General features: G+C 35.4%; 1 protein-coding gene across 4 annotated transcripts in view; it reads right to left on the bottom strand.

The window, feature by feature from the left end:
- The window catches only part of ZDHHC21 (zinc finger DHHC-type palmitoyltransferase 21), a 74,065-nt gene that overhangs the window by 22,063 nt on the left and 33,307 nt on the right, over nt 1-18,695 (bottom strand). For all 4 annotated transcript variants that reach the window (XR_002731800.3, XM_023213120.2, XM_023213121.3 and 1 more), the window contains one exon: nt 6,632-6,748. Coding sequence is in view for 3 of the 4 variants with exons in the window: in XM_023213120.2 (XP_023068888.1) it covers nt 6,632-6,748 (117 nt within the window). In the remaining variant the exon portion in view is untranslated. The remainder of the gene's footprint in view (nt 1-6,631; nt 6,749-18,695) is intronic.

Below are 18,695 nucleotides of genomic sequence, written 5' to 3'. Positions count from 1 at the left end.
TCCTAAAGCAAGGACTGAGAGGAAAGCAAGGCGGCCTGGTTAGCCAAAACTGGCTGGAGGCATGCAGAGGCTCCCCAGTGCAGGAAAAGGGTAAGTCAGTGACCCCCAATGGCCAACATTCCCACTGCGGACTCCTGCACCCTAGCGAGAGGAAAGCCCCTAGACCCTCTCAAGTCTCAAGACTAACAGGAGCTGCCTGGAGAATACATGAAGGCACCGCCCCAGAGAGGAAGATCATGCTGGGTCCCACACAGCCTTCGAGCCCTAAGCGGTTCCAGGAAGGCACCATATTAAGAGTCCAGCCCCTACCAGACTGCCAGTGAGCCCAACAGCCCCTGCATCTCCACATTTCTGGAGCCCCACTGATATTCCCTGCCCACAGCCACTGCTGCCATTGGCTGCCACCACCAAGGCTGAAGCACAAACCATTGGCAAAGACCCTGCTGACCCCAGCAGCAAATCCAGGGTGCATTTTCACATGCCCCAAGGACAAACCCCCCACCCACAGCAGCCATTGTGCCCTGGCACTGCCAAGCTGACGTGCAAGCAAAGTGGGCAATCCCCAGCCCATTGCATACAGCTGCAGCCACTGAAAGCAACCCCGTCCTCCCCAGTAACACGGCTGCAATGGATGCCACTCCCACCCAAACATTTTACCTTGGGCCTGGAGATCACCCCACCAATGCCTACCATAGCCAGTGGGTGAATGTACCACCAGGGGACCTGAGGCTAGGTCTCCCCAACCCCAAACTCCAGTAGCTGAGGCTAGGTCTGCCCATATCCAAACTCCAGTACCTGAGCACACTGTCCAGGAGCCTGGGAACCATTTACAGCTCAGTCTACCATTGTCAGCATCTGAACACTCCTCTCTGGGGCCAGAGGTCAGGCTCACCCAGCTTGCTACTACCACCATAGCTGGCACCCACACATGCTACCTGTGGGTCTGAGGGCTGGCCCACCCAGCCCGTCGCTGATACTGTCAACACCTATGCAAACCACTTGGGAGCCACAGGTTTGTTCTACCAATACTACTGCCATCACCCATGACATGCCCATTTCCCAGGACCCAAGAACCTGTCCACCTGCCTGGCGCATTGCTGCCACTATCCGCACCTGAACAAGCCACCTGGAGGCCTAAGAATTGGTCTGTGTGGACCTGCTAACAGCAGTGCCAAAGCCACCCTGGTGCCCATGGACAGACCCACTTGCTGCTGCCACCACTAAGGACCAAGGACAACCCCACCTGACAACCCAGTCCCTAGCAAAATTTCATCACAACATCCACTAACAAATATACCCTAAGCCACTGAGGAAATCAAAGATACCACTGATGCTGCTTACAGCCAAACAAATCATACAGCAACTATAATACTGCACATTCCCAGAATCAAAACCAAAGGGCCCCAATCAACCAACACAATAGATACATCTCCAGGAAAAAGTCCTCTCCTACAAAAGCAAAAAAATTAGAAGAAACATCTATTGTTTCTTCTACATCACACATCACAGATATCAACATAAGGACCCAAGAAACAAAAAAGCAAGGAAATATGGCACTCCAAAGAAATATAATAATTCTCCAGTAAAACATTACAATCAAAAAGATACATGAAATCCCAGAAAAATAATTCAAAATAATATTAAAGAAGCTAATTGAGATAAATAGAATACAGCAAATATGAAGCAATTAGAAAAATAATTCCAGATCTGAATGAGGAATTTACTAAACAAATACAAATAAAAAAGAACAAAACAAACTGAAGAATTCATTAAATGAAATACAAAATATATTTCAAAGTTTCAATAATAGACTAGATCAAGGAGAAGGAAGAATTTCATTACTTGAAGACAGGTATTTTCAAACAACTCAGTCTGACAAAAAAAAGAAAAAAGCATTTAAAAAATGAACAAAACCTATGTGACAGATTGAACACCATAAAGTGACCAAATACTTTAATGTGTAATGTCCCAGAAGACAAAGAGAAAACAAAAAACCTACAAAACCTACTTAAGGATATAACAGCTGAAAACTTCTCAAGTCTAGCAAGTGATCTAGACACCTAAGTACAGGAAGCTCAGGGATCCCCAAACAGATACAATGCAAAAAGATCTTCTCTGGCACACCATAATTAAACTATCAAAAGTCAAAGACAAAGAGAATTGTAAAAACAGCAAGAAAAAAGCATCAAGTCCCATATAAGGGAATCTCCATCAGACTAACAGTGGATTTCTCCACAGAAACTTTATAGGCCAGGAGAAAATGGGATAATATATTCAAAGTGCAGAAAGGAAAACACTTTCAGACAAAAATACTACTTCCAGCAAAATTATCCTTCATAAATAAAGGAAAAAGGCAGTAGATAACAAGCAAAAGCTGAGGGACTTTATCACCACTAGACTGGTCCCATAAGAAATGCTTAAGAGAGTCCTACATTTGGAAACAAAAGGATGATAGCTACGATCGTAAAAACACATGAAAGTATAAAACCCACTCTTGGGAGGTTGAGGCACAAGAATTGCTTGAGCCCGGGAGATACAGGTTGCAGTCAGCCGAGATCACAACACTGCACTCTAGCCTAAGCAACAGAGCAAGACTCTGTCTCAATTTTTTTCATAAAAAATTAATTTAAAACCCACTGGTAAAGCAAACATACAAATAAGGAAGAGGAAGAACTCTAAAGTTACCATTACAGAAAACCACCAAACCACACTGATAAACAATAAAAGAGAAAGAAAGGTACAAAGAATATACAAAACATCAGAAATCAATTAAAATGATAGGAGTAAGCCCTCAGATATCAATAATACTCTTTAATGTAAATGGATTAAACTCCACATTTAAAACATATAGATTTTCTGAACTGACTAAAAAAACAAACAAACATGACATAACGATATGCTGCCTCCAAGACACTCATCTCACCTATAAAGACACATATAGACTGAAAGTAAAAAGACAGAAAAAGATATTCCAAGCACATGGAAGCCAAAAGTAAGCTGGAATAGCTAGCTATACTTACATCAGATATACAGACTTTAAGTTAAAAATAGTAAAAAGTTACAAAGCAGGCCATTATATGATAGTGAGATCAATTCAGCAAGTAGATATAACAACTCTAAATACATATGCACCCAACACCAGAGCACCCAGATATATAAACCAAGTATTCGATTTAGAGGGAAAGATAGACTCTAATACAATAATAGTTGAGGACATGGACACAGGATTCTCAGCATGAGACAGATCTAGTAAAATCGTTAACAAAGAAACATCGGATTTAAACTGCTCTCTAGACCAACTGGACCTAACAGATATTTACAAAACATTTCATCCAACAGCTACAGAATACACATTGTTCTTATCAGCAAATGGAACACTTCCAAGATAGACCATAGGTTAGGACACAAAACAAGTCTCAAGAAACATGAAAAAAATCTAAATTGTATCAAGTATCTTCTCAGACCACAGTGGAATAAAACTAAAAATCAGTAACTAGAGGAACTTTGGAAACTATACAAATACATGGAATTTAAGCAACAACCACTGGGCCAAGAAAGAAACTAAGTAGGAAATCACTTTCTTGAAACAAATAAAAATGAAAACGAAACATATCAAAACCTATGGACTAAAACAAAAGCAGTGCTAGGAGGGAAATTTACAGTAATAAATGCCTATATGAAAACAGTAGAAAGATTTCAAGTAAACAGTCTAATGATGCACCTCAAGCAACCAGAAAAGCAAGAACGAACGAAACCCAAAATTAGTAGAAGGAAAGAAATAATGAAGACCAGATCAGATGTAAAAGAAAAAGAGACTAAAAAAATAAGCAAAGAGGCAACAAGACAAAAAGTTGGTATTTTGAAAAGATAAACAAGTGAATAAATCACTTTCGAGACTAAGAAGAGAGAAGACCCAAGTAAATAAAATCAGAAATGAAAAAGGAGACATTACAGCTGATACCACTGAAATACAAAGATTATCAAAGATTATTAAGAACAAATATACACCAACAAACTGAAAAACCTAGAGTAAATGACAAATTCCTAGACACATAAAACCTACCAAGATTGAATTGGGTAGAAACAGAAAACTTGAACAAACCAATAAAAAGTAATAATATCAAAGTAGTAATAAAGTCTCCCAACAAAGAAAGTCCAGGACCCAGACAACTTCACAAATTCCACCAAATGTTAAATTAAGTAGAACTAACACCAATTCTCCTCAAACTATTTCAAAAAATTGAAGAGGAAGGAACTGGAACTCTCAACAAACTAAGCACAGAAGAAACATACTACAACATAATAAAGGCCATCTATGGCCTTTTGTGTTGTTGATACTATCTTGTATCAAGAAAAACCTAAAGGCTCTACCAAAAAACTCTTCAATCTGATAAATAAATTCAGTAAAGTCACAGGATATAAAACCAGCATACAAGAATCAGTAAATCAATAGTGTTTCTATACACCAATAATGAACTAGCTGAGAAAGAAATAAAAAACAATCCCATTGACGATAGCTCCAGCAACAACACTGTAAGAAATTTAACCAAGGAGGTGAAAGAGCTCTATAAGGAAAACTGCAAAGCACTAAAGAAAGAAATTAAAGGAGGAGGCAAAGGAAAGCTATCCCATGATCATGGATCAGAATTATTACTGTTAAATGACCATACTGCCCAAAGCAATCTACAAATTTGATGTAATCACTATCAAAATACCAACATCATTTTTCACATAATTAGAGAAACAATCCTAAACTTTGTATGAAGTCAAAAAAGGGCCCGAAGAGTCAAAGCAACCCTAAGCAAAAAGGACAGTGCTGGAGGCATCACATTACCTGACTTCAAAATATATTATGAGGCTATAATAACCAAAACAGCATAGTATTGGTATAAAAGCAGATACATAGACACATAGACCAAGGGAACAGAATAGAGAATCCAGAAATAAATTCACATATTTACAGTTAGCTGATTTTTGACAAAGGCATCAAGAATATACATTGGGAAAAGAACAATCTTTTGAATAAATGGGAAGTGCTGGGAAAATTGGATCTCCATATGCCTAAGAATGAAGAATGAAACTGGATCCCATCTCTCACCATATACAGAAACCAACTCAAGATGTATTAAAGACTTAAACATCAAACCTACAATTGTGAAACTACCAGAAGAAAACCTAGGAAAAATATTTCGGGACATTGGTCTAGATGAAAATTTTATGGCTAAGATCTCAAAAAGTGCAGACAACAAATACAGACAAATGGGACTCTATTAAATTAAAAAGCTGTAGAGCAAACAATCAACAGAGTGAAGAAACAACCTGTAGAATGAGAGAAAACACCTGAATTATCTGCTTGACAAGGGACAGTATCCAGAATATACCAGGAACTCAACTCAACAATAAAAAACGGTACCATTAAAAAGTGAGGAAAGGACACGAAGACACATACCTCAAAAGAAGATATACAAATAGCCAACAGGTATATGAAAAGTACTCACCATCATTAATCAACAGGGAAATGCAAGTCAAAACCACAATAAGGTATCATCTTACCTAAGTTAGAACGGCCTTTATTAAAAGGACAAAAAGTAACAGATGCTGGCAAACACGCAGAGAAAAGGGAACTCTTGTACACTGTTCGTGGGAATGTAAATTAGTGTAATCACTAAGGAAAATACTGAGAATTCTCAAAAAAACTAAACAGAACTACCATAAGATCCAGCAATCCATTACTGGGTATTCATCCAAAGGAAAACACATCATTATATCAAAGGGATACCTGCAGTTGCATGTTTATCACAGCACTATTCATGAGAGCAAGGATACGAAATCAACCTACGTTGTCTATCAACAGATGAATGAATTTTAAAAATTTGGTATATATACACAGTGGAATAATATTATCAGCCATAAAAAGACTGAAATTCTGTCATTTGCAGCAACATGGATGGAACTGGAGGTCATTATGTTAAGTGAAACAAACCAGGCACAGAAAGACAAACACCATATTTTCTCACTCATATGTGGTAGCCAAAGGAGTTGATCTCATGGAGGTCAAGAATTGAATGAGAGATTCAACAGGCTGGAAAGGATGCATGGGAGCAGCAGGGAATGAAGAGAGTGTGGTTAATGGTTATAAACATACAGTTAGAAGAAATAAGTCATAATGCTCAGTAGCACAGGAGGGTGACTACAGTCAGCAACAATGTATATTTTAAAGTAACTAGCAGAGAGGACTTGAAATGTTCCTAACATACAGAAATGATAAATACTCAAGTTGATGGAGGCCCCAAATACTCCGATTTGATCATTATATATTACATGCATGTAACAAATACTCATATGTACCCCATAAATATGTAAGATACTGTGTATCAATAAAAAACTACAAACATGATGTCTATACTCATATAAAAACACTATATTTGTTAGCTTTCAAAAACAGGATACAGAATTGTATGTATTTTGTACTTGATTATAACTACTTTACAATTACATAGGCATATGAAAGTACTAAAAAGCATTGTTAATTTTCTCCTTTAATTTCTAAACTTTCTATAACTTTTCAGAATTACATTCATAATTAGGTAATATATTCATAAATGTTACTTTACATTAAAAATATACTTACTGTGATGATGCCAATTAGTTGAGTGTAAAAGAGTCCAGTTATTCCGACTAACATAGTAATGCCCATAAAGGCAGCTAGTCTCATTATGGCCAATTCGTGTCTAACAACAAAGAGGTCCTATAAAGAAAAAGAAAGTCTTAAAAACAATTCAGAGTTGCTTATATTGCTTACAGTTGCAATAATAATCAAGACTTGAGCCATACATAACACATCTTCCTTATTATCTTAATAGAACTCCTCTCCCTCTTTTATACTTGTTCTATTTAAATCAATGTATAAATATTAAAAATTTTCAAAAATAGGTATTTTAATTTACAATAATAGCAAGCTGGAAAATATAGGAGTTTACTACTCTACTGCATCAAAACTCCTCAATCTTAGGTGCCAGTTAGCCTTGTTTGCTTTTTGAATCTATTTTGGGCAAAAAAAAAAAAAAAAGAAAGAAAAGAAAAAGAAACCCAAAACAAAACAAAACACAGATGGTTGCACAATCTTTGGTTTACAAAAGGAATTTTATTATTTTTCTGCTAAAAAGTTTAAATACACAGCATAATTCATATTAAAGTTCAAGTGACCAAGATATCTAGAAATCATTAACACGGTCAAAGTGAAGGGAAATCATATACAATAGGATCATTTAAGAACAGCTCTCTTCAAGCTTACTTCATTCACTCTTCCATCCAGTCACCCAACCACCATTGCCAAGCACTGTGTTACGTAATAGAAATGTATAAATGATAAAAATATGGTCCATGCACTCAAGAAGTACAGTTTATTTAGAAAGAGAGCCCAACTTTGGAAAATTCCAAAACAATGTGATATATTCTATAATAGGGATGCATGCAGAGTATGGTAGAAACACAAAGGAATGCCTAGATAGGAGGAAGGAATTGAAATGCTGCGATTTAAAGGCAGGTCTTCTGGCTCAGAGACTGAAAATGAGTGTTCTAAAAGTAAACCAAAGATACTGTGGTAGGAAGACAGAAAAACAAGAAGCATTTCATTTACCCTCACTGTTACCAACCAACCAGACCAGAGGAAGGAGAGAGAGTTGAAGAACTAAGACTTCTCCTGGAAATCTGCTGTTGCTAAGCTGTGGAATAAAGCACCCACAGAAAATAAAAGCACCAAGTGGATGGGAAGGACACCCAAACACAACCACCCACATGCTTTATTTTATACTGATTCATGTTAGGGATTAAGGTATCCTAATAGCAACTTCAAAAATAGGAAGGCCACCAGAGATAGTATGCTTGCTTGAAACGAAAGAACTGATACTTTTCTCTGTGTATTATATTGAGTCACCAGCAGACTTAGGCAAAAATCAGGTTCCACATCCACATTACTTATTCATTAGCCTGGAAAAACTTAGAATTCAGCAAGACACTTAAAACATTATGTAGCAGGTAAATATTAGGCAATCATTTTAAAACTTCAGTAAAAAGAACCCAATATAGAATACCTATGAAACATAATAAAACCAAAATGATAGGCCTGTGGAAGATACAAAAAATTAAATTCTGCATTAATGCTATTTAAAAACACAAATTTGTTCTAACATAATTGATACATTAAACAAGTTTGACCACAGCAATCATTCTTATGCATAATATGTAGGAATACACAAAACACACTCACCCGTCAAACATCTACCAGCCACCTCAGTTTATCTTCCATGCTATGAGCCACACCCACCCGCATCTAGTATTACAACTTTCCCTCCAATTTCACAGACCCTCCTTCCATCACTTCACAATAATTCACATTCTGCAACCCTCCTGATGCTCACTTCCATAAGAAAACTTCAGGTCTTCTTCAAGGTAAAGTGACATGTTTATCATAGTATTTATGTATTTCTTAATCATTTAACATTTATAAAAGAGTGCTGTGGTTTTTATTAGGTTCCTATCCTTTTAAGTGTCACAGACAAAGTTTCCGAGTGGTAAGCCCTGTGGTTTTAATGCATGGTTTTACACAGTGAAGTGATTTTTAGGAACGCACATATTGCATTATAGCAGAGCTTACTGTACTAAAATTACCATCTATGACCAAATAAAATCCATCCACTCTTCTCCCAGTGAAAAGATTTTAAAATAATTTTTGGCCAACTACAATTTATAAATGTCAAGGATGGAGATGAGACTAAATGATCCACTTATAATATTACATGTATTCATTTGGTTATACATTTATATTTAAAGTATTTATGTAAAATACAGTAGTAAAAAAACTTTAATCTAGAAATTGCTTTTTATCACTTTTACATTTTCAAAAAAACAACTGTATTCCAAGTTCACACATGCATAATTAACATCATCAGCACTAAATCCATATTTTGAGTCACTTAACACTGTTCTCTAGAGTACATCTTTACTTCTGTCTTAGATTTTTTTTAGATGTAACACTTTTTGAATCCAAAAATTGGCTTAAAAATTTTTATCCAAATCACAGGAACCCATTTGCTATCCCAGATCTTTACTACATAATCAGTGTTATGGACTCAATTGTGTGCCCCAAAATTCATATGCTGAAGCCCTAACCCCTGTACCTTAGAATGTGACTGTAGTTGGAGACAAGGCCTTTAAAGCAGTGACTAAAATAAAAGGAGGCCCTTAGGGTGGGCACTAATCTAATCCGACTGGTGTCCTTGTAAGAGGAGGAAATTTGGACACACTGAGAGACACCATAGATGTTCCCAGAGGAAAGACCATGTGAGGACAGAGAGAAGGTGGTTAAAGACAGAGGCGCCAGGAGAAAACAAACCTGCTGACATCCTGATCTTGGAGTTGTAGCCTCCAGAATGTGAGAAAATGATTATCTGTTGTGTAAGCCACCCAGTTTGTTTTATTTTCTTAAGGCAGACCTAGCAAACTAATATAATCAATAAATGTATTTCTTTATTGCTTACATTTCTTCCATTGTGCTAAGAAATGTGCTCATATACAGATAAATTCATAAAACATGTGTTCAGTTTAAAGAACAGTAACACTGGGCCAGGCACGGTGCCTCACGCCTGTAATCCCAGCATTTTGGGAGGCCAAGGCGGGTGGATCACCTGAGGTCAGGAGTTCAAGACTAGCCTGGCCAATATGGCAAAACCCTATCTCTACTAACAAAAAAAAAATACAAAAATTAGCAGGGCATGGTGGTGCATGCCTGTAATTCCAGCTACTAGAGGGGCTGAGGCAGGAGGATCACGTGAACCTGGGAAGTGGAGGTTGCAGTGAGCCGAGATCGTGCCACTGTACCCTAGCCTAGGCAGCAAGAGTGAGACTCTGTCTCAAAAAGAAGAAGAAGAGTAACAGTATCCTCTCAAGAATCAGAACATCTGAAACCAAGTAGAGCCTCCTGTGTATTCCGTCCCCATTGCTGGCTCTCCCTCACCCCTACCCTACCCTAAAGGTAGAGGTTACTAACTCCTTCTTCATACATTTTGGATATTGCTATATTTCAGTTGCATATTTCAAATATCTTCTGCTCTGAAACTATCCTATTCACCCTCTTGATGGCATCTTTTCATAAACTCAAGTCTTAATTTTAAGTAGTCCAATGTATCAATCTTTTCCTTTAGTACTTTTTATATCCTATTTAATAAATCTTTCCTGATGCTAAAGTAAAAATGGCATTCTCCTATATTATCTTGTAAAGCCTTTTAAAAGCTTTGTAAGTTTTGCCTTTCACGTTAGGTCACTAATTCACATAGCATTATTATTTAAATTTTTTGTGCACAATGAAAGATAAGAATCTGAATTTACTTTTCAAATATGAATATTCAACTGTTCCAAAATGACTAAAAAGCTATCATTTCTTCAGCAACCTGAGATGAAGTATCCATACATACACAGGCTCTCTACTCTGTTCCCTTGGTTTGTTTATCCCTGTAACAGTGACAAATGTCTTAGTTATTATGGCTTTGTAATGAGTCTCAATATCTGGTAGGCCATGTCATCCCATCTTATTCTTTTGCAAGAATGTCTTGATTATTCCAGATGATTTGTATTTGCATAAAAATTTTAAAATTAGATTTTCAAGTTACAACACATACTCAGGCATATATTCACATATGATATATTCTCTCCATTATCTTTCGCCAAGTTTCTCCTAAAGGCCTTGCACTTTGTCAGATTTAATTCAGTAATTTCCCAGTTTTTTATTCTATTATAAATGGCATTTGCTATTAATTTCATTGTCTAAAGGTTTGTTTGTGAGCACATAAAAATAGATTTTTTAAAATATTGTTTCATAGTCACATTTTTTATACTTTCTTAAAAACCCAAAAAAACTATAGATAAATCATTTACACAATTACATCATCTACGCGTAATGACAGTTATATTTCATTTAGCAGTTGTACCTTTTCTTTCTTTCTCTTGTCTTACTGCATTGGCTAAATTTCTAGTACTATGTTTAATAATAATAATGGTGATAGTGGGCATCAATGCCTTGTCCCCAACCTGGAGGGAAGAAGTTAACATCTCCTCTTAGCATGCTATAGTTGGTTGACTTTGTGGTTTTTTTTAAGGGGTTGGGGGAGAAAGACCATTTATCCGATTACAAAACTTCTCCTAGTTCTAGTTTACAAAGAGTGTGTAACCTGAATGAATCCTGAATTTTATCTTTGTCTTCATACACTGAGATGCTCATTTGAATTTTTTTTTCTAATCTGTTAATGTGATAAAATATACTGACTGATTTTCTAGTGCAAAAAACAACCTTTCATTCCTAGGATAAGCTCAACTTGCCCAGGTTATATATAACCACATTACATACTATATACATAGTATGTACATACATACTACGTACTCTACTGGTGGGAGTTTTTATATATATATTTTTACTTTGCTTTAGTCTGTAGAAATTGCTAAGCTGTTTCTTTATTTCATAGGAAAAAACAAACACAAAGAATACCATGACACTCATATAAACAGAGCAAGGTAGGAAAGTCAGTTCTACTGTGTGTATTCTCGACAGGGTAAGTTTTGCTCCCAAGTGGGAGAAAACTGGTTCTTAGAGGGAGAAAAACGGTCTTAGCCATCACTATGGTTTGTGGCCCTACACAAGTCAATCTTATCTGACAAAATCTTCTTTCTTAGTATTTAACTTCATGGGGGTGGTAAGAAGAGAAAATTTCCACAGGAGGAAAATGGGAATGAAAAAAAAAAAGGTTAAAAACGACTGTTCTACTAGATAATAACATTTCTTATAAAACTACAGTTATAATGACAGTGTGGTATTGTCTCTCCAACAGACTAGAAACAGAAACACACACACACATGAATCATGATTATGAGAAAGATGGCACTACAGAGTGGAGGAGAAAAAATTATCTTTTCAATAAATGGTGATAAATCAACTGACTATTCGTCTGTGAAAAAACTGAAACCCTGACTTCCATCTCATGAGAATCACAAAATTCAATTCCAGGTAGAAATATGAAAGACAGAAAAATATAGTACCTAGATGATAATAAGGGAGAACTACATTGGTTTTAGAAAGGATAGAAAAATATTTTATAAATTGAACCCAAAAAACACTACTCAAAAATGAAACGGTTGATAAGGTGGAGTACATTAAAATTTAAAACCTCTGTTTACCAAAAAATACCATTAAGAGAGTGAAAAGATAAACCAAAGAGTGGAAGATGTTTACAACAAATACCAAAAAAGCACTAATCTAAAACACCCTACAATTACCAACAAAAAGTCAAATGGGAGAAATACTTAAATAAGCACACTTTGCCAAATAGGCCAGTCATATCATCAGTAAATATATGAAAAGAGGTTACGTATCATTAATCATCAGAGAAGTGTAAACTAAAACAATGAAGTACTGCTCATACATACCAAATGGCTAACGTTAAGAAGACTTAAATGAGTATTAGTAAGGATATGAGGCAATCAGAATTTATATACTCTACTGGTAGGAGTTTAAATCGGCACAACTATTTTGGAAAACTGTTTAACACTATCTAAAAGAACATACCACTTAACCTTTGAACACCAGCACTTCTAGCTCTACATCCAAGTGAAACACATGCACATGTACAGAGGGAGGAATAAACAAGGCTGCTTACCATAGCATTATTTATAATCTCCCAAAACTAGAAACAAAGTAAATATCCACCAACAGAATGAATAAATGGCTTTATATTAAAAATGAAATATTATGAGGATTCACAACAATGAAAATAAACAGTATCTAAAGTAACAAAAAGGATAAATCTTCCAAATGTTGCCCAAAAGAAACATCCGGATGATTCACTTAACTGTTTTTATTTTTATGCACTCCTTCATATGTGTACCACATTTTACAATATAAAAGGTACAAAAAGTTGTGACGGTGAAACATTGAATATAAAAATACTTTTAATTTTAGAAAACCAAACTCTTAAAATACATATGAAACATAAAAGTTAGTTATAAATGGCCTATAAAAAGACAGACCAAAATTTGTGAAATAAGACACAGAAAAGGATGTGAGAGACAGGAAAAAAGGAGAGGAAGAGTCAGACCAGCTCTCTGATCTCATTTACTACTTTCTTCCTGGCTCACCTTCAACTACACTGACCTCCTTGCTATTTCTCAGACATAGCTAGGGAACTTCCAAACCAGGACTGCTGCATTTGTTCTTCCCAGAAAACTCCCCAGACAACCACATGCATACTCCCCTCACTTTCTTCAGGTTTCTATTTAAATATTGCCTTATCAGAGACCTTTTCCTTGACCAAACTACAGAAAATCCCAGTATTCCCTATTTCCTTGCTGTATTTTTTTCATAGTATTTATCTCTATCTGATATATATGTATTTCTTTATTGTTTTGTCTCCCTTAGCAGCATGCAAATTTCTTGAAGATGGGGACTTGTGCCTGTCTTGTTCAATGATGAGTTTCTGGAACGTAGAATCATCTCCAACTCAACAAATATTTATTAAATGAATGAATGAAAACAAAGAAAGTTGGACAAAGAACTGCTTCTTCCCTCAACATGTGAAGAGACAGAGAACAGTATCTACAAGAATTGTTTCACATGTATAATAGCAGCGATAAACACAGAAAAAGAAACACATAGGCAACATGTACATAAACATAGTTATGTTTATGTTTACACATAAACCAGCAGAGGAGAAGAGGGTCACTCCCATGAAATATTAATAATATTCCTATACTCCTATCTGGTAATCTTTTAGAACTGTATCATTAAAAAATTTTTAAATGTTACAAAACTAGCAGTAGGGGGGCACCACCTCTTAATGCAAGCTAAATGAAAAGAAGAGTCAGATTTGGCTATTTATGATCTAGCAAACAATTAAATACTTGATCTGTGAATTCCTTCAGCTCATTTCTTCCTATAATCTTACCTTCTATCCTAATCTCAATTCTAATTCTAAAACTATATACTGTATCTTATCATTTCTAAGAACTGCAACTCATAACATAATTATAATTTCAAGTATGTCACCTGATGAATACCACATGCTTTTTTTTGAGCTAACTCCCTGTAGACTATCAGTGCTAACAACTCAGCCCCAGTGGGAGCTCCAATTCTTTGGCCCAACCACCATATCACTGACTTTCCCCGACACATTCAACTCCCTACTTGTTTATATTTCACAGTCCATCAAGATAAATTCTCCTTTAATTTACCACCAACTTTCTTGACCCTCTCTCACCACCATTCTACTTCTTTCTAACTTCAAAAACTGAAGAGTGCCTAGAGTTTGGTCTTCGGAACTCTTTTCTTTTCTATTTGTAATTACTGCTAGGAAATCTCCAGTCAGTTTCCATGTCTTTAAATACCATCTTTATGCTGAAAGCTCCCAAATTTATTTATCTAGCTCAGACCACCCCATTGAAATCCAGATTTTTGTATCTAGCTGCTTAATTAACATCTGTCCCTGGAAGTCAAATAGGCAGAGTAAACATGTGTAAAACCAAACTCTTTAACTTCTCCCCAGAACCTATTCTTCCTTCAGGCTCCCCCTCTCAGTAATCGGTATCTCCATTCTTCCAGTTGTTTGGGCTGTGAAGTCTTGGAAATATCCTTGACGTTTCACATTCTATCTCATAGCCCACATTCAAATTATCACCAAATTCTGTTAGCTCTTCAAACGATAATAGACCACCTGTAAGCGCTTCTACCACTATCATAATCATTTCGTGTTTGGACTGTATTTTAGCAGCCTGGTAGCTGGTCTTCTTGCTATTATCCTTGTCCCTCAGTTTATTTTTCATAGCAATCAGGTTGTTTTTTTTTTTCCTAAAATGTAAATGAGATTCTGTAGTGGCTCAAAACCCTCCAACAGCTTACAAAGTCCCAACCACTATCTTAATAAAGCATACAGTCCAATCACAGCCCCTACTACTCTCAATTCATCATCTCCTATTGCTCTGTCCCTAACTCACTCCATTCAAGATACACTGGTCTCCTTACCGCTCCTTGAGAATGTCAACAGGGACTTGCTTGAGTTCCAGGTCTCTGCTCAAGTGTTCCTATGAGAAAGGTCTTTCTTGACTATATCCACCCCTGTACCCTGCTTTATTATACTTCATAATACTTATATTGTTTACCATACATTTGTTTATTGACTGTCTTCTCTAATCAGAACGTAAGCTCCTTAAACACAGTAACTTTGTTTCAGAGCCTAGACGATGGGGAATAATATGTACACTCAATAATATGTACTGAATGACTGAATAAACGTTCCTCACAATTTTTTAAAATTAAAAACTGTGTTTTACAAATAAAATTTTATATATAAAATGACAATTTTCCTATCAATGAGTCTGAAGCAATTTTTATTTATAAACCATAGCTTATACTTACTTTTCTGTGTTTTTATGAGACTACTCTGAAAAGTAAAAATATGTGTTTTCTTTGTGATCTTCCTCCTACCGAAGAGTTTCTCAACCTCAGCACTACTGGCACCAGGCTGGGTAATACTTTGTTGCAGGGGACTCTCTTGTGCATTGCAGGACATTTAGCAGAATCCCTGGCCTCGGCCCACTAGATGCCAGTAACACTCCCCTAGTTGTGACAACCAAAAACGTCTCCAGACATTACCAAATGCTTTGTGTGGGGGAAAGTCAACCTCCTCCCCACTGAGAACCACTGTACCCACTGGTAAAGGATTTTGTTTTTCTCTGTTGTTCAAGAATAGAAACACCTAGAGACAGTATAGATCATAATATTAAAAAATAAAAATAACAGAAACAGCTTAGATCACATCTGAGATATTTAAAGCGTACAGATTTGAATTTTCAAAATAACAAAATAACCAACTTCACATGCTGAGGGTAGGTTCATAAGGCAAATACTCTGACATTAAAATAAGCAATCTTAATTTAATCCTAAAATAAAATCCTATGATATCTGTATGGTTATGAGCACTTTTTGGAATGAGCCTTAGCTTAAGTTTATTATATTCCAAAACATAGGAAAAGAAGTTACACGCTTATTCTACATAAAACCCCTCCACTCCTCAACTCAGTGCTCAGGTAAAATGTACTTTTTTCAGTCTTATTACATCCTAATGGCAATTAATATCTACAGTGAAACAAATAATTATTTATACCTCCCTAATGGCTATCACTGAGTGTTCAGAATTATCCACTAAATTTTGGTAGTCATATGTATGCAACTACCTTACAGAGCATATTTCACTAGCATCTGACTGTCAGGTTCATAGCTGAGGGTGAAGTATTCCAGAAAAATCATTTTGTCTGCCTGACCATATTTTAGCAGTAAAAATTCTAGAAAAGTTTGGGCAATCCAATAAGAGAACAGAGTAACATACTTCCTTACTGCATTCACCAATTAATGCAGTGCTACAGTGTTTGGTAAAAGTAAAAGTAAGACAATAAAATTGCCGCCAGGTTTTAACCATTTAAATTCACAGTAACTGTAACAGTCTTACAGAGAAATAAAAACTGATAAATTTTCTATGTTAAATGCTATTAATATTTATAGCTTACTATGGAAACGTGTTTAACAAGGACATACACTCAGTCAACCTGGTATTGTAGGACAGGATTAAGATTTATTATAAAGTTTCTGTGTTCCATCTCTCACTAAAAGCATAGAGATATACTGACAAACAGAATTGGCAATTGTTAGAATAATAAATAGATTATTCTTATTTCTTTAGAAATATAAACTGTATATCCGACATTATTCTTTTCAAGCAAAAAACATAAAAAATGTTACTAAGGAATAATATTTCTACTAGCATCTCAGGAAACAGGAACAAAAAAGCCAAATTACTTTTATATTAGCATTAAAAATAATTTTCGTCTCACATCAACTTTAATTCCACAATATTCTTGGCTATTCTTGACTCTTGGCTATTCTTTCCAAAAATCTAAAAAGCTAAATGTGTATTTCAGCAATTTTTTTCCATCCTTCAGTGAACAAAATAAATGACCTTCTAGATATTAAGAAAACAAAAGTTATTACTAAGCCTACAATATTTTTTCAAATGGCAGAAGTACTCAGACTACTTTAAAACTGATTATAGGAAAAGATTAAAATAAATTATGAAAAGATTTACCAATATTCAAAGCTACCTGCAGCCAAGTCTTCTGACTATTTCTATTTTTTGTTAGCCAAAAGGCTAGGCAAATAATTCTGTGGCACAGTTCTGACATCAAATCCCTAGCAACGCTATTAGATATCAGCCAATTGGAATAATAATAATGTATCTTCCTAGCAGAAGAGTTGGCTAGGCTGCTAAACATTATTTATTTTCCTCTTCTGAATTTTGGCAGCATTTCCTTTATTGAAATTCTCTCTCCTCTCTTCCCCTTCTGTCACCCACTGCTCTCATAGCCTTAAATGCAGCTAGTATGCTTTTCCCCTTCACATAAAAATAAGTATACAATAACTAGAAATTATCAGAACCACTTCATCTAAAAAGAAGCTAAAAGACATAATTTCAGAATTAAAGTGGTATGCCATCAAAGATTAGCTGTATAAACTCTGATACTAACAGTCACAAATTATTTTTTTAAAAGCTTATATTTTCTCATGTAGAGAAACAGTAAACATTGCCCGCATCTGATTTCCAGCAGGTACACATTTAAAAACTAGTTTTAACCCACTACAATGCCTTTATAAGATATAACAGACTGCCTCAATGAAAAATGAAAACAGCAAAATATTAATCTACCAATCAGGAGGTTCACTGAGCTTTCTCTGAAGAGCATATATTATGATGTTTAGTATTTTTAAATATAATTAATATTTTTAATCCTACAATAATATTGCTAAAAAATTTCTTGAGGGAAAAATGCAAAAAGCAGTATGGAATGGGAGCTTGAATAAGACATAGTAATAGCAAGAACATGATTTAGGGACATGGGCCCAAATCACACCTCTGCCAAGTGGCGATTTTGTGATTGGACAAGGTATTGAATTTCTCTGAATTTCAGTTACCATACCTGTAAGATGATAATCATACTATTTATCTCTTCAGAAATATTTCAAATGAGTAGACATTTTCCGCTAATCTAAGTAATATACAAATCCAGAATAATATAAAAAACAAAACACGTTACCAATAAAATATTCATGGATAAATACACAATAAATTTAAGGTATACTCTTTAAATATAGTGGTACTTTCCTTCATATTTAATTTAAAACCATAATTTTCTAGTATTGGTTTTGGTAAATAACCAGTATCCAATAAAATGAAATACATTATTAGAATTTGGTAATACACCAAATGACTAGGCATCTGTTTATAAGCATTTAGAGTAACTATGTGAAACAGTCAAATATGGACCTTGGTAAAAAATGAAAGCTCATTTTCTTCAGTATCCATCAATTTTATTTACTTAAATGCCAAATCATTACCCAATCTACAGGTTTTAGAACCTAGACAGTGATTTTCATGCCAATAAATATTTAAAGTGAAACATTACTTTCGAGAGGGGTTTTAAGTAAAATTCAACGTTATACTGGAATGATAAATGCAAATGATGCAAACTAATTTAATGTCTAACACCTGAAAAACTTCTCCAAACATCTCAAAGTTTATAATATTTATTGATTTTGTGATTCTAAC

This window comes from Piliocolobus tephrosceles, chromosome 14 (genome assembly GCF_002776525.5).
Source record: "Piliocolobus tephrosceles isolate RC106 chromosome 14, ASM277652v3, whole genome shotgun sequence".
NCBI classification, from domain to species: Eukaryota; Metazoa; Chordata; class Mammalia; order Primates; family Cercopithecidae; genus Piliocolobus; species Piliocolobus tephrosceles.
Note: the sequence above shows the minus strand (reverse complement) of the source record. Positions and strands in the feature narration are given on the sequence as shown.